This window comes from Rattus norvegicus, chromosome 16 (assembly GCF_021556685.1).
Source record: "Rattus norvegicus strain SHRSP/BbbUtx chromosome 16, alternate assembly SHRSP_T2T, whole genome shotgun sequence".
NCBI lineage: Eukaryota > Metazoa > Chordata > Mammalia > Rodentia > Muridae > Rattus > Rattus norvegicus.
The window spans coordinates 31,582,657-31,597,912 of NC_141549.1; the positions used below are offsets into that span (position 1 = coordinate 31,582,657).

General features: G+C 42.9%; 2 protein-coding genes across 3 annotated transcripts in view; both read left to right on the plus strand.

Moving 5' to 3' along the window:
* The window catches only part of Erich1 (glutamate-rich 1), a gene marked incomplete at its 5' end in the record, with an annotated part of 52,793,804 nt that overhangs the window by 712,097 nt on the left and 52,066,451 nt on the right, over positions 1–15,256 (plus strand).
* The window catches only part of Tll1 (tolloid-like 1), a 198,537-nt gene continuing 192,074 nt past the window's right edge, over positions 8,794–15,256 (plus strand). Inside the window, exon 1 of one of the 3 annotated variants that reach the window (XM_087589083.1) lies at positions 8,794–8,914. Coding sequence is in view for 1 of the 3 variants with exons in the window: in NM_001106081.3 (NP_001099551.1) it covers positions 9,650–9,818 (169 nt within the window). In the remaining 2 variants the exon portion in view is untranslated. 3 annotated transcript variants of the gene reach the window in all.

Below are 15,256 nucleotides of genomic sequence, written 5' to 3' on the forward strand. Positions count from 1 at the left end.
GAGGAATAGAACCACCATTACATCACTGATTTGTTTTCTCAATTGTGCTCAGCTTTACAGGGCTTCTTTCCCACCTTGGATTGTCACACTCAGAGTAAATCCAAACGAAACGTTTTCTGCAAGAGTCGAGGGAGAAGTAAACCATGAACAAAATTGTCCCCTCTGAGTTGAGGATGCTCCTATGTCTCTGGGTTTTAGAGCTGGTGTTGTGGCTTGAGAATAAACTCTATGCACACATTCTAGGGACATTAATGTCGTTAAAGTGGTCTAAAGATGAAAAGCAATAGTTATATAAACAAGCACACTTCAGACATTCTGTATTGGTTTAGTTTTATAGTGTAAAATTAGTGTTTTAGTGGTTGGAAAAGCCACCCCAAAATGAGTTACAATGCCTGAAGATGAAGGCCAAGGTCATTATTTATTGCCCCTTAAAAGCCTAGTGCAGTTTACAAAATAAATCTGGCTAGATCCCAGAGCTAAGTTGGGAACAGAATGGAGAGTTTAGAAATACAGAAAAGCTAGTGTCCAAGTGCAGCTGTGTACGATGAATAGAGTTAAATCAGTCATAAAGTAACTTGGTGATTTTATAATGCATCATTAAAAGGAAGTCACACAAATTTTAAATATATAGTAAGCAGTTATGCAACAACTTACTTAGGAGGCTAGTAAACAATGTTCGTTTCTAAATTTCTTTCATTTTAAAACCCTGTGTGTTTATTTACTATAAGCTGTTTAATTTGAGAAACCCAAACTGTCAGAGACTCGCTTTACCAAAAGTAAACTAATACAATCAACGGTACTATTACTTGACATTCTTTTTATCTGAAAAATAAACCTCGTTTCTGACAATTTGTTCATAAGTAATGATTATTAATGGACTTTCAGAGTCTGAATGGATTAGTGGCGCCCTTATGGAGAGGCATCATTTGAGAACAGAAAAATGGGTGATTATAACAGCCACTGAGCTCTTATAAAGCTGGCTTTATGCTGAGTGGCTGAACTATTCACCTCATTTGCCTCTCAGTCACCATACATGCTGTTGCTGTTTATCTTAAGTGCCTTATGAAGGTCCATGTGTTAAAATTTTGTCCCCAGTGTGATGTTAGTGGAATGTATGGGGATATCTACAGGTCACCAATAGTGCCCTTAAAAGAGAGAGTGGGACACTAATAATTTCATTTTTCTATGTTTCTATTCCTCAACTTTTGGGTGAGCAATTCCCTTCCTCTGTTATATATCATAACCACTAGCACCAAAAGTAACAAAGATAACTGGTTAAATACTGAAAATTCCAAAGCTTTGAGTCCAAAGACCCTAAACAGATCTTTTCCTCTTTTAGAGTGATGGAAATCTGATTTATTCATGATTAAGTATTTTTTATTTAATGGTGGGGAGACATGAAATTAAGACAGATCAGAGGAACTCCGGTCTAGAGTAAAATCTAGGGTCACAAGGGGAATACTTCACACTGAAGCTCAAAGGGAACAGGTTGCAGTAGGTGCCAAAGGCTACTGGCATTGTCAGACATATTCTTTAGTGATCAGTGCTTGTAAGCGTTGTTAGCAGAAATGCTGAGCCCAATAAATGGCAATCAGAGGACCTTGCAGAAGGTCAGAGTTAAATGGTGAAAAGAATGTGTTCAAGTATCACTTGTTCTTCCAATGCTTATTCTCCATCTTCAAAATAATACCATATTGACAAGTAACTGGCATGTATCTGGTACAGTGCAATTTATGGCTTCTTGTCTTTTTAAAAAGATAAAACTATTCCATTCAACTCTTATTGCATTGGGGATTTATAGGAAGTATGTAGGCGGCTGTACTGGAAACTTCATGGCTATATTTTAATTGTTAAAGTAAGTACAATGGAATAGAACCCAAAGAACAAGTAATCTCAGTGTCCCACAATGAGGGCACAGTAGTTACGAAGGGCATAACCACAAACCTCTAGGGAATACTGAAAGACTTAAAGGTCTCTGTTAAAACCAGCATCAAAACTAGGTATCAACAAAACAAAACAAAAATAAAAACAAACAACAACAAAAAAAACAAATTAAAATAGGGCACAGATCTAAACAGAATTTTAGAATGGGAAGCTCAAATGTCAGAGAAACATTTACAGGAATGGTCAACTTAGCAATCAGGGAAATGCAAATCAAAAGTACCTTGAGATTTCATCTTATACCAGTCAGAATGACTAAGATCAGAAAAGTGACAGCTCATGCTGAGGACACTGTGGAGAAAAAGGAACACTCATCCAATGAAGGGCAAACTTGTGCAGTGACTACGGAAATCAATGTGCCAGTTTTTCAGGAAGAAGGGAACTAGTCTATCTACCATGGACACTTGCTCAAATGTGTTCACAGCTGCATTATGTGTAATAGCCAGAAATGGGAAACAACCTAGATGTCCCTCAACAAAAGAATGGATAAAGAAAATGGGGCACATTTACACATTGTAATATTATTTGACCATTTTTAAAAAATGATGAAATTACCAGGTAATTGGATAGAACTAGGAAAAAAAGTGATCCTGAGTGAAGTATTCCAGATACAAAATAGACAAATACGGTATGTATTCACTTTTATGCAGATATTAGCTGTTAAGTCAATGATAACCAAGCTATAATCTATAGAACCACAGAGGTTAGGCATAAAGGGACTAAGGGGACAGGTAGATCTCTCAGGAAAGGGAAATAGAACAGACACCTATGAGTGAAGGAAGGTATGGAAGGGGAAGATCGGGTAGGGGGATGGGAGAAAGATGAAGGCAATATGGGGAGAAACAACTAAAATTGAGGGCCTGTAAAAGTAACTTTTACTTGCCAGATGTAATTGTTGTCTTGGAAGCTGAATAAGCTCAGACTTTCTAGTCCTTTCTAAATTAGGGCTGGCTGATTCGACTCAGCTGTTCTGGCTCAAGCTCCTCTCCAAGCCGACTGATTCAGTCTGGCTTCTCTCAGCTTCTAACTGAATTGCTCTTCTTGGCCCCAAACTAAATCTGGCTATTTGTTCTAATCTTCTGGTTCCTTCTTATCCTCCGGCTTCAATTGCCTCTGCTGACCTGCCTCTGCTGACCTGCCTCTGCTGACCTGCCTCTGCTGACCTGCCTCTGCATAAACTCGGGAACAAACACAGTTGCACTTCTCTGCACTCACTGCACTGACTCCCAACTCACTAGGTCAGCTTCACTGCACCGAACTCAACTGACTGAACAGAACTGACCACTCAGTCTCTCTTCCTGAACTGCTTTTAAGTGGCTTTTCTACCGAGAGTTGAGGTATCTTATCTCTGACTTATGTTGTCAGATCGGTTTTTCTGATTCATTACTTTGTCTGCCCCTCAAGTAAACTTCATTGTTGGAGATTAAAGGTTTGTACTGAGGCCATGTCTGGTTTCCAGCCAGATCACAAGACCTAGTTCTTTCAATGTGATCAGAGCAGCCATGTTGCTGGGTTAAAATTTCTCTGTGAGGGCCATGTGGGGGCAGTATGGAAGCCACATGCAGTAGAAGCTTCCTAAAATACATACATATATAAAGATAATTTAAATAAAATCTCCAAATTATGTGACAGAGTCCCAATTAGTCATCTTGTTACCAAATGAAGCTTCGAGTCTCAGCACTGGGTTACACCCAGTTGAGTTGTTGACCAGCGAGCTCACATGGGAATCCCCAAACAAACCAGACAGTTGCTGAGACCTTAGATGTGTCCATGAACTGACACCAAAGTCTCAGAGTTGAAGGGAACACCTACACAAGTTATTGAACACAGGGAAATTGAGCTGGTGCCTATGTAGAATCTTCAGTCATACTTCCTGTGGTCTTTTGAACAGGAAGGTTCTCTGCATGATCTCTCAGCCACAAACCCTTTGATCTACAACAGTGTCTTGTCTGCAACATGTGCTAGTGCTGGAGTGGTACAAAGCTTATGGAATTCGCCAACCAATGTCTTAGTTGACTTAATTCTCACTCTATGAGATGGAGCCTGTACCCAACACTGCTTAGGTAATGAAGAACCTGAAATTAGATAGTCTAGGGACTCAGAACAAAACCAAATATTAGTGTTTGTTAATAATAAAACGTAACAACAAACGAACAAACACAAAAACAATACACTACAAAACAAAACCCTTGTACTAAAAAGACTTCTAATGACATTCTGCTACACTCCGAGATCAGTTTCTCCTCAGCCTTCAACAGAGATGGTTCCTCTTGCAACTGATTTAAAGAAATACCCACCCCCACGTCAGACATTATTATATAAAGAGTGAGATACCATTGAACACTCAGCCCTAAATATCAAATACCTCCCACAGGGTCTCAGGAAACCCTATGAAAGCGAGGGCAGAAAGAATATATGTAAAAGCCAGAGAGGATGGAGGACATCAAGGAAACAAGACCCTCAACATAGTAACAGATCATATAAACTCCCAGGGACTGTGTACAAGGCCTAGATGGAGTCTGCGGCAGGTCCTCTGTGGACACATTATGGCTTCCAGTGGGATTCCTAACTCTGCAAATGAGTGGGGTTTCTTTTCATGTGCCTTCTCTTGGGCTCTTTTCCTCCTCCTTCCTCTCTTCTTTTTTATATTTCCAATTCCAGTATGTTAGTTTTTGTTGTATTATTATCCCTTAGAGCTAGTTTGTTTTCTAAGAGACAGAAAGAGAGTCTATCAGAATTGGAGGGGATGTGGGGAAGAACTGGGAGGATAAAGAGAAGGGAAACCACAGTTAGGATATGTTATGTGAGAAAGAAAATCTATTTTCAATAAAAGAAAAAGAGAAAACAAACAAATGAAGAAACAAGTATGCAGAATACATTGCATCAAGATGCTTTCTTTCTGCCCTGGAAAGCCGAAAGCCTTTTCTTCAACAAATAACTTTCATTCTAAGCAAATATTGCCATATGCTCCCTTCTTTCTTAGCTGATACTATGCTGATCGGTGTCAGTTGTTATTAGCAATATGGACAGATCTTGACTAAGTGTTAGATCACTATAATTAGTTTTAGTTGTGGGGCTGGGGATATATGGTTTAGTGGGAGAATACCCACCTGGCTTGCCCCAGGCTCTGGTTTTAATCTTTGGTACCATGAAGGAACTTCAAAAGAGAAGCCCTAAAATGTGTTGCCAAGGATAAACTAAAACAGAGGTAAGTGAACTGGGGCCATTCTGTAATGGTGACATGTAAAATAATATGACCTAAAACTTCACAGTGCTGGTACTGGAGAGGTGGCTCAGTTGTTCTTAAGAGCACTTACCTTGCTACTCTTTCAGAGGATGCTGGTTCCATTCCAGACACCCCTGTGCGATGCCTCCATTTCCAGGGGATCTGGCAATCTCTGCTGGCCTTCTCAGGTACCAGGAATTCACATGGTTTGCAGACATACATGAAGCAAAACATTCTTATCCACAAAATGAAAATAAATAATTTTTGAAGTAATAGTTTTAGTTTTATTTTTAAAAATTATTAGAATAAAACGATGTAAAAGTTGGATTTCACAGAGGTATGGTGTCTATTTCACAGGAAAGTATTTTACCAAAGTATATAAAATTTCACCCAGAAGAATAATGCTAATAGCATAAATCATTCTTCTAAAATTTGAAGCAGCATAAAGTTGCCAATATTGGCTGTCTTTGACCCCCATCGAGGACAGTTTCCTAGGAATGCATCTTTATAGAATTCCCTAGTTATAATCTAATGTGTTAAAACAAAACAAAACAAACAACAAACAACAAACAACACAAAACAAGAACTAAACTGGGCTGAGAGTGTGGCCTCCATTTCACTCCACAATAAAGTTTGAAAATTTTTGTCCATAGTTTTCCAGACCTGTGTTTTACAGGAACTACATGTTTTGTGCAACATTTTTCACGGGAAGGGAATACATTTGCATGTTACTTAATGTCATAGGAAAGCTTTCGTCTAACTGGCTAGATGATAAAGCAGACATATCTGGTTGGTATTCTTTCTACACACAGTATGATTTAACTAGTATGATAGCAAAGGAAATATGATGGTTGGCTATGAAGGTGTCCTTTTCCTGGGGTCATGGTTTGCTCCTATCATGAGGGGCTGAGAGTCTTGGCAGGTGCCACGGTGGTGGTCAAGGGCAGCCACCAGCTAGATGATGCCAGAGCCAGGTCAGCAGGTTTCCCTGAAGAAATCAATTTCTCTTTTTCATCTTCCTGAAGAGATTGAATTTAGATACTGCATATGTCTTCAGCTACACTCAGATCCAACTTCTTAACCACAGTCCTATTTATCCAAATTGATCTTTTTACATGTTCAGGACAAAAAAAAAAATCTGCCATCAACTATAGGAAAAAAGAATGACATTTAAACCCAGCTGATTTGTTACAAATAGAGCTAAGTCTAAGATTTAGAAACTGAAAACTAGGGCTGGGAAGGTTTTCGGTGAGTAAAAGCATTTTCCGGGTACACGTGACAACCTGAGTTTAATCTCTCAAACCCACATAAAGCTGGACGCTGAAATACATCTATAATTCAGCATTCCTAAAGCAGGGTAGGAGGCAGAGACAGGAGAATTTAGAGAATCTTGTGGGCCAGCTAAGGCAGGAGCTGAGGAAGCAGAGGAGACGGTCCACAAGGTGGGTGGCCAGAAACTGGAAGGCAAGAACTGACTCTAGAAAGTTGTTCCCTTGCTTACCTACACACACACACACACACACACACACACACACACACACACACACACACACACACGTGCGCACGCAGAGAGAGAGAGAGAGAGAGAGAGAGAGAGAGAGAGAATAAATATAAGGCCCAGAATATTGTGAAATAAACAAATACTCTTGGCAAACACTTTAACCATAAATAAACATTTCTCCACTTAAATCTCATGCTCTAGTATGGTAGATATCAATTCTCTGGATATAAATATATTGAATTTTTATTCATTAATTTATTTCATTTTTTTTTTTTGAAAGAGGGTCACATGTATTGCAGGCTGGCTTTAAAGTCCTTACGTAGTTGAGATGACCTTGAACTCTACGTCGTCCTCCAGTAAGTTTAAATTTGCTTTAGGGGGTAATGAGGATCCAACTAAGGGAATGTGCCCGCTAAGCAAGCTCTCTATGGACTCCACCCCTAGTCCAAATTGATAAAAATTTCCAACCAAGCAGTGACAGATCTGTAAGGAAGATCTAACAGACATCACTGTCCAGTAATAATAAGGCAGATGTCCCCATATGGTACCATTTTCTTTCCCAATAAATGGTAAAACATGTTCATCCTTGCCACGGTTGTGCATTCTAGGTACAGACTCTTAAGAACCGTATCTGATGAGAGTCTTAGATGTTTCCTGGCATTTAGTGGGCCCAGCGTAAGAAATGCAGACACAGTCAGCAGTTCGAGAGCAGAGGTCTTCTAAAGAAAAATCGCATTTCTGGTTCTGAGCTGGGCTATGTAGGATGCACTTTTGCTTAGCCCTGCAGGAGCAGCACCAGCATTAATTATACAAACAGCTTTTTTTGGTTGGGTTGATCATGACTCAGCAAGAAATTTCAAAAGCAGTGTCTTTACCTCCTTATCAAGCAATTTTTTTTTTAAACCTGTGGTCTGGGTCTGCTCTATAGGAAGGGGTTAGATGTTTAAGATCTACAGAAAGAGAACATCATTGTGGTGGTTTTCAAGAAACCCTAACTTTGCTAAGGGGAAACAATCACTTCCATTTACCTCTGGTTCCTCCTACCCTTTTCCTTCAAGAAGAAAACAGTATGTTGTCCTCCAGATTATCTGCTTACTTTTCTGCTGCAAGTATACAAGCGAAGGTTGTTTCTTCCTATCCTAAGAGAGACAGACACAAAGACTCTCTCTCTCATAAACACACATGTATATACAGAGAGAGAGAGAGAGAGAGAGAGAGAGAGAGAGAGAGAGAGAGAGAGAGACTGACTCCCTGGCTCCTTACTTTTGCCTAAATGTCTACTTGGAACCGGGATGGGTTCCTCAAATAAAGATACAAAGGCACCAGAAGATAGTCCCTGCTAAAGTGACAGTAAAGTCGTGTTAGAAAAGGAAAACTCAGCTCTCCAGGCCCCCGGAAGCTTGGGGGTGGGGGAAGTCGGCTCACCTATTTTGGAAACTACTTACAGATGTGGGGAAACCTCGGAATTGCTCACACCAGGGGTTTTTTCAGAGATTTCCTCTGATTTTTTTCCCCCTTCCTCAATTTCCCACAACCTGTGTTTGTCTTGAGTCTGCTGGGCTGAGGAGTGGTTTACCTCTCTGATCCAGCTGCCGGCTCTTAACACACCGTCCTAGGGAGGAAATCAAACAAGTGAAGCCGAAGGGTACTAGGAGGCGCTGGGCACCGGCTCCAGAACTGTCAGAAAATTTGCGTGGCTAGTGTTCCAACTTCCCTTCCAGCGCCCACGTGAGCCCTAGCTCCAGCCCATCAGCGAGGGCTTAGCGTTTCCTGCTGGTGCGATCTGGAACTCGATTTTTTTTCTTTTAAATTAATTTCTCTAGTTCTTAGTAAAACTTTGTTGGTTAGGAGACTTTGGACAGAAGTCTGTTTTCTTACCCAAACAGAGAAAGGTCAGATACTTTTTTCTTCCACCCTTGAGGTAGGAAGGTTCAACAGCAGCAAGGGAAAGAAACACATACCGCCTATTTATCTGGGGGTGGGGCGGGGGGGCAGGATAGAGAGATTTGCAGCGAAGTTGTCACGATCCCTCGCGCCACCCCCGGTCTGGCGCTCTGCTCTGACACGTACCTCATCTATTAATTGCTGTTCGTGGACACAAATGCGGAATGCATTCGGTTTTTTTATCTTTAGTAAAATAGAAATGGAAATGCCAGCGCGCTCGTGTCTGTTTGTTTGTATAAGGCTATCAAACGAAGTCAGAGAGGAGGCTGGGGCCCGGATCCTGACCCTGATTGTATGAATAAGTAAGCAGGATGCGAGTGATTGGGTTAGATGCTGCGAAGATTTTTTTTTTTTTTTTCAAGTTAGGAAGAGGGTAAAAAAGACAGCCTGGAGGGGGGAAAGAGGCACTCCAAATCCTCACACCCCTTTGCTCTCCGGGCAGTCGAGAGCTTCCCTAGCTTCTGCAGGCTTTTAAGGTCTGGCGGCGTAGAAATGCCTGGCTCCCACCCCCTTCCTCGGTCTCCCCTTTCAGTTCAGATGTGCTGATGTGCAGACCGGATTCATCTTCCCGGAGCGGCGGCGGCGGCAGCGGCAGCGGCGGGCGCAGGCGGCTGCAGCTCGCGCTCGGCCGCGGGGTCCTGACAGCGGCGGGGGCGCGGCGCAGGAGCCGGAGCTCCGGTGGCAGCTGAGCCCGCCGTGCGCCTCTCGCCGCGGCCGGTCGCGATCGCGATCGCGGGAAGTTCGGCCGCTGGAAGGACGACCTGGACCGTGCCGGGTTGGCTGCGGCTGCCCTGGGCCGAGCTCCTCACCTGCCTTCCGCCCACCCGCGGGTCCCTGGCCAAGTTCCCCAGCATCCGGGGGAGCCAGGCAGCGTTTGCCCTCTCTAGGGTCCGGAAGACACCCGCATGTCTCCGGACACCTGAACACTCAGGTCTTTCCGAGGATCCTCCCAGTGGGGAGAAGAGCACTGTCCCTAGAGCCCCGCATATCCACGCGGCCCTCGGGGTCTGGTCCCCTCCTTCCTCTAGGGGAGGAGGATGGGTTTGCAAGCGCTCTCCCCTAGGATGCTTCTGTGGTTGGTGGTCTCGGGTATTGTTTTCTCCCGGGAGCTGTGGGTCTGCACTGGCCTCGATTATGATTACACTTTTGATGGGAACGAAGAGGACAAAACGGAGCCTATAGATTACAAGGACCCGTGCAAAGCTGGTAAGTGCCTGTCTAAGTTGGGACTGTGGCGCGCTGCTGGGGACCAAGGTGCTGGAGTCTCCTACTAGAGGCAGTGGGAGCTCACCTGTTTCCTTCTCTCCTCTTCGGCCCCTCCGTCGTCGCCCCTCCTCTCTCCCCCTCCTTTTTCCTTCCTCCCTCTCCACCCTGAGCGGCCCAAGTTCCCTGGAGTTCTGTGCTGGTAGGATCAGATGCCAAGCACTGGTCCCCCTCGCTAGAGGCAAACGTCCCGTCCTGGAGTTTCTGATCCCTCCCCCATCCCCTGTGAAATTAAACAAGTCATAAACACAGCTGGCTTCTGTGGGTTTTAAATGCCAGCACGAAGCGGGTTCAATGCACCAGGAAGGGACAAGACCTCCGCTGTTCCAGGACGAGGTTTGCCAGCATCTGTTCATGACCGAGTGGGCAGAGTTTTCCAAAAGGTGGGTGGAGATAGCGTCGCTACCTCTGGGCACTCTCACTCCTTGTTTTACCAAGAGTTTAAGTGTGAGTTCCAGGCCAGAAGCATCAGTGTTGTGACAACCTTAAAAGAACTCAATTGTAGATAAGATTGGAGTTACTATTTTCTCCCACTTAAAAATAAATCTAAAAATATTTATACCAAGTTGCTACCCCATTCAAATTTGTGTCTTCCTGAAAATACTCCCTGGAGCCGCAGTGGCACCGACATTGTCTGAAGCCCAGGGATCACCTCACGGGGCAGGGAACTCTTTGCTCCCACGAGCCCGGCGCCACCACGCGTCCCTCCTCCGCACCGCGCATAGCTTCTGCCTGCCTGTGGTGGGAGCTCCACGCGTGGTTCTCAGGAACCACGTGAGCGCAGTGCCCCAGGGGACCCAACACTGGCTGGAGCACCAGGGAGGGTTTTGGGGATTCCCTGTCCTAAGTTCTGTTGGATTGTGACCGAGGCAATCTCAGTTCAGCACGGGACTCATAACTAACTTTGGGAGGGTTGCTGTAACAGGCCCAAGTAACAATGTCCTTGAGAAACTGAAGGCAAGCATGATCTGGTCTGCCCCAAGGGAAGGGGTGTGGTCTCCAGACAAGGGTGCAGAGAAAGGGTGGGTCAGATAACCAATAGACCTAAGTGTATCCAGATCCCAAGACTGATGGTTAGATCTGTGACTGTGTTTTCTCCCCTTCCCTAGGTAAGTAAAACCTAGTCAAACCTTCTTGGGCATGAAGGAGACCAGTGCACAAGTGAAGGAAAACCCTGGAAAATTCCCTGTTAACCTTTGATGACATATTCCCTCTTGTTATCAATAACACAGTTTCCCCAGGAATTCTTCAGGCTATAGTGGTGACTAGATGCCAAGTGACAGCTCAAATGTAACTTTTGGTAGGTGGTGTATTTGCGGTAATGCTGCACTAAGGGACGTGGAATTTCCGGTTTGTCTTAAGGGATGGACGAGGCCACAGATTTATAATAGTGTAAAAGGAACTGTCTATTTTTATGGTTCTTTCTTGTGGAAGAGTCAGTCAGCTACCAAGGTGAGGTGTAGGTACTGTGAGCTCAAGCATATGTAAACCATAGGTGTTTATTTTTCTTTACAAATAAACACCGAAAGAAAAAAGACAACTTGAGTGATACCGGCTTTTCATTTCCCCTTCAGTATAACATTATTTTTGAATAAGGATAGAAAATAATAACTTAGAATTACTATTGCTTTTCTTACCAATCTTTGACTAGGAGTATATCTGTGGGCGTGTGTCTATTTGCATCTGTTGAGAAGGGAAGACTGGCCAGTGTAGAAGGCTAAGATACATAAAGATACAGGGGTCTCTTTCCAAGTCCCCCCCCCCCCTTTAACATACTGAGATGAAAGGCTTTAATTTATCACCCCGGCTACAGAGTGATAAAATCTTACTGTCTCTTTTATTAGCACTGTATAAGGCAAATGCAAGTTAAAATAACAGGGGAAGATAAGACCTGAGCACACTGAAATCCCAAGCAAGAGTCAAAAGAAGGCTGCTGAAATAAGACACACGCAGGGGATCGGGGGCGAGCAGGCAACCATATTGAGAAATATAGCCACCCAAAAGCAAGACAGGGGATTTCTAGGTACACATCGCCTTTGGTCTATCTTTCATGTGTAGTGGATTCCAGGACTTAGTCCAGGGTTGAGAAGTGAGTCCTTTCTGAAGTTCACTAAGAACCATCCTGACGTCCCTTGCTCGTTTGTACATGATGGCTTGATGGTACACAGACAAACAGCTTTATGGTTTTGAAACTTAGCTGAGTCTATCGTTCCAGCTAGGTCCATGGCATTCCAGTGTGCTGGAGCTTGTTAATCTTCCCACTGCACAGAGAGGAAAAGAGAGACCCAGTGACATTAAATGCCTTTATGATGTCACCTCAGAACTCCGTTCCTGCTGCATTTTGAATTTTCCTTTCTGATTATTTGAAACACAAAGAAACAATAAACACAAACCAAAGAAATGAGCCCAGGTTTTCTTGTAATCCTGATTGGTTTGGAGGAAAGTACTTTGATATCAGAAGTTAATTTCATTTACTTTGAATTTAAATCCTGGAAGTCATAGCCACTTACATATCTACTGCAGAACAATATTGCCAGACCCACTCTTAGGAATTTAGCGCATACTCAACACAAGGCTGTCTATAGTCTCATCTACAAAACTCTATTCCAAGTAAGATGACAACAACAAAACACATATTCACGTACACAAGTCACCACTACAAAACCTGTGCTACACAATGTGTTCCGTTCTTAATACCTTTATGAAGTTGAGGGCAATTATTAATCTGTAAGAGTTCTGATTTCAAGTCTAGAAAACCATAGGAGAGAAGGAAAGCCTGTAATCATTTAGCTGAGTTGGTTGAGACATTTCTAGTATGAAAATGCTTGGTTTAGCCTACCATGACTTCAAGTGTGTTCATAGATTTTTCTATGGGATAGAAGGGGGTACTTCTCTCTGTGAACGACTCTGCACAGAGATCAGAGAGAACGGCCCTAAAGGATGCCTGGCTGGCCTCTCGGCTGCTCTATACTAGGGGATCATCTGCTCAGCGAAGTGTTCAGTCAGGTGCTTTTCACTCTCTGTAGCGGAGAAGGTCATCAGAGACATGGTGAGGTGAGGTGACAGGGCGGGGGTGTTGTCTTAAAGCGAGGGTTGGCCTGTCTCCTTTCAGGATGCTGCTCCAGTGAGTGTTAACCTGAAGACTGACTTCTGTGAAGTGTCAGTTTACAAACGTGTGTGTGTGTGTGTGTGTGTGTGTGTGTGTGTGTGTGTGTGTGTGGAGGGGGGGATTTGTGTAGAAACAATGTTTAAAGCAGAGACCCATGAAACAATCGGATGCTTTCCTCCCTCCTTCCTTCTCTTCCCACTTCCCCGCCTTTCTCTTTGTCCTTCTGTACCCTCTCTTTCTTTTCCTTCCTTTTCTCTTCCTTCTTGTTCTTTTCGTTATATTTAAGAAGGTGTTAAGGATGTCCAGACAACTGAAAATATGGAGTTTGACTAAATTAGGGTTTTATATGGTGAGTGGACACTTGAAAGACTTATGAAATGTTTGGTCAGTAAGTTTGTTATCCCCTCTGTATTCACATGGGAGCTACATGTGAAAGAGTTCTCTGCCTGGAAATTCATGAGTAGATGGCTCTCTTTCTGTTTCTTAAAGGTCAGTGAAGGTGAGAGGTTGAACTTGCCCTTTGAGAAGCATCTGCAGGCACGGTCATGAAAAAGTAAGCTTTGGTATCCCAAGGAACCCTGGCTGTTTTTCCTACGACCAGTTTCCATGTCCCTGAGGTCTTGGGAACTTTTTCACAAGTTTCTAATTTCTAATGTCCAGGGTAGTTGTTTTTGTTGTTCTTGGTGGTATTTTCTGGCTGGACTGGCATCGTCTTAGGTTCAGTGTTTCAGAATTTGATGCTCAATTCCACGTCTACTTTATTCCATCACAATTTGAAATATCCAAACATTTCCCTTGAAGTCAGCACCTCTCTGGGCTGCCAAGCTCTGGTTTGAAAACTCACTTTCAGGGTCTGCTGCTTTAACTGGTCTCTTCTGCCTTAGCTTTCGTGGCTCAGATCTTCAAAATATTTTCTTTTCCCACATTTTGCCTGTGGTGCCAACCAACTTAGACAGGGCCAAAATAAGGTTTGCCTAATGGCTGGATAAGGCGTTATGGTCTGTATACTTGAATTCTAGCCTTCATTTCTGTGCACACTTATTTCGCCCTTATCTGGAGGGCCAGTGGGTGTTTGGTTCACAAGTAGAAGTTAGTGACAATTAAGATAGATAAATTACTTTTCCTTGAATTTCTTTGATCAAGTCACTTTTTCTTTCTGTCTTCTCTTCTCATTCTTCCTCTTCTTCCTTTATTTTCCTACCCTGTACTCTTCACATCTGTTGTCTCCACAGTGTGACTGGCAAACTCAAAATTCACCTCCGTAGTTTGGGGTGTGTTCCTAGTTTCCTCGAATATTCTGAATATTAACTGCTCAATGGATGTAGTCTGTGAAAATTTCTCCTATCCTGTAAGTTACTCAGCTGTCTCTTCCTTACAGGCTGGAATCTTTCTAGTTTCATATAATCTTACTTGTCTAAATTTTCCTTCGTGGTCTGCACTTTTATATTCTCGACCAAGATATAATCCTTCTTTGGATCAGAGGTATAAAGTGACCTCCTATTTCTTCTTGTAGTTCTAAAGTTTGGGGTTTATATTTGTCTTTAACCCCATTCGGGTTGATTTTTCACTTATTCCTCACACAGACAGCATTTTCTTAGAACTGTTTATTTAAACATGTGTTTTGTCAGGTGTGAGGTACACGTCTGAAATTGCAGCACCTGTGAATTTGGGGAAGAGGATCAAGAGTTCTGTGTGGCCCTTGGTTACCAATCATACACAGCAAGTTAGGGCCCAGTTGAGTCAAATGGGACCTTGTCTGTCATGTGTGTTTTGAGAGCTTCTGTGGGAAGCCATTTGGCTCTAAATGCATGAGACTATCTCTGGGTCCTCTTTATTCTGTCTGGCTGTATGTCTCGTTTTAATGCCAGTACCATGCAGGGAGAATTAGTACACCTTTGTGGTATAGTTTGGAATGACATACTCTGATTCTTCTAGCTCCCTTCTCTCTCATTGTGTTGGTTATGCTAGGTTTTTTCTTTCTTTGTTCCTACAAAATTTAAGAATGAATTTCTTATTTTAGTAAGTAAGACATTAATGTTTTGAGTTAATTAAATACATATGTTTGGACACTGGGTGTATTTTAGCAATATCCTTGTGTCTTCCCATTTGTTTGTATTCTTTTCAGTTTCCTCATTCATTATTGTTGGCCATGTGTGTATGTCTGGTTGTATGTGTATGTATGTACATGTATTTGTATGTATGTGTGTGTCTGAGTGTGTATATGTGTGTGAGGGTATGTGTATACATGTATTTGTGTATGTGTGTCTGAGTA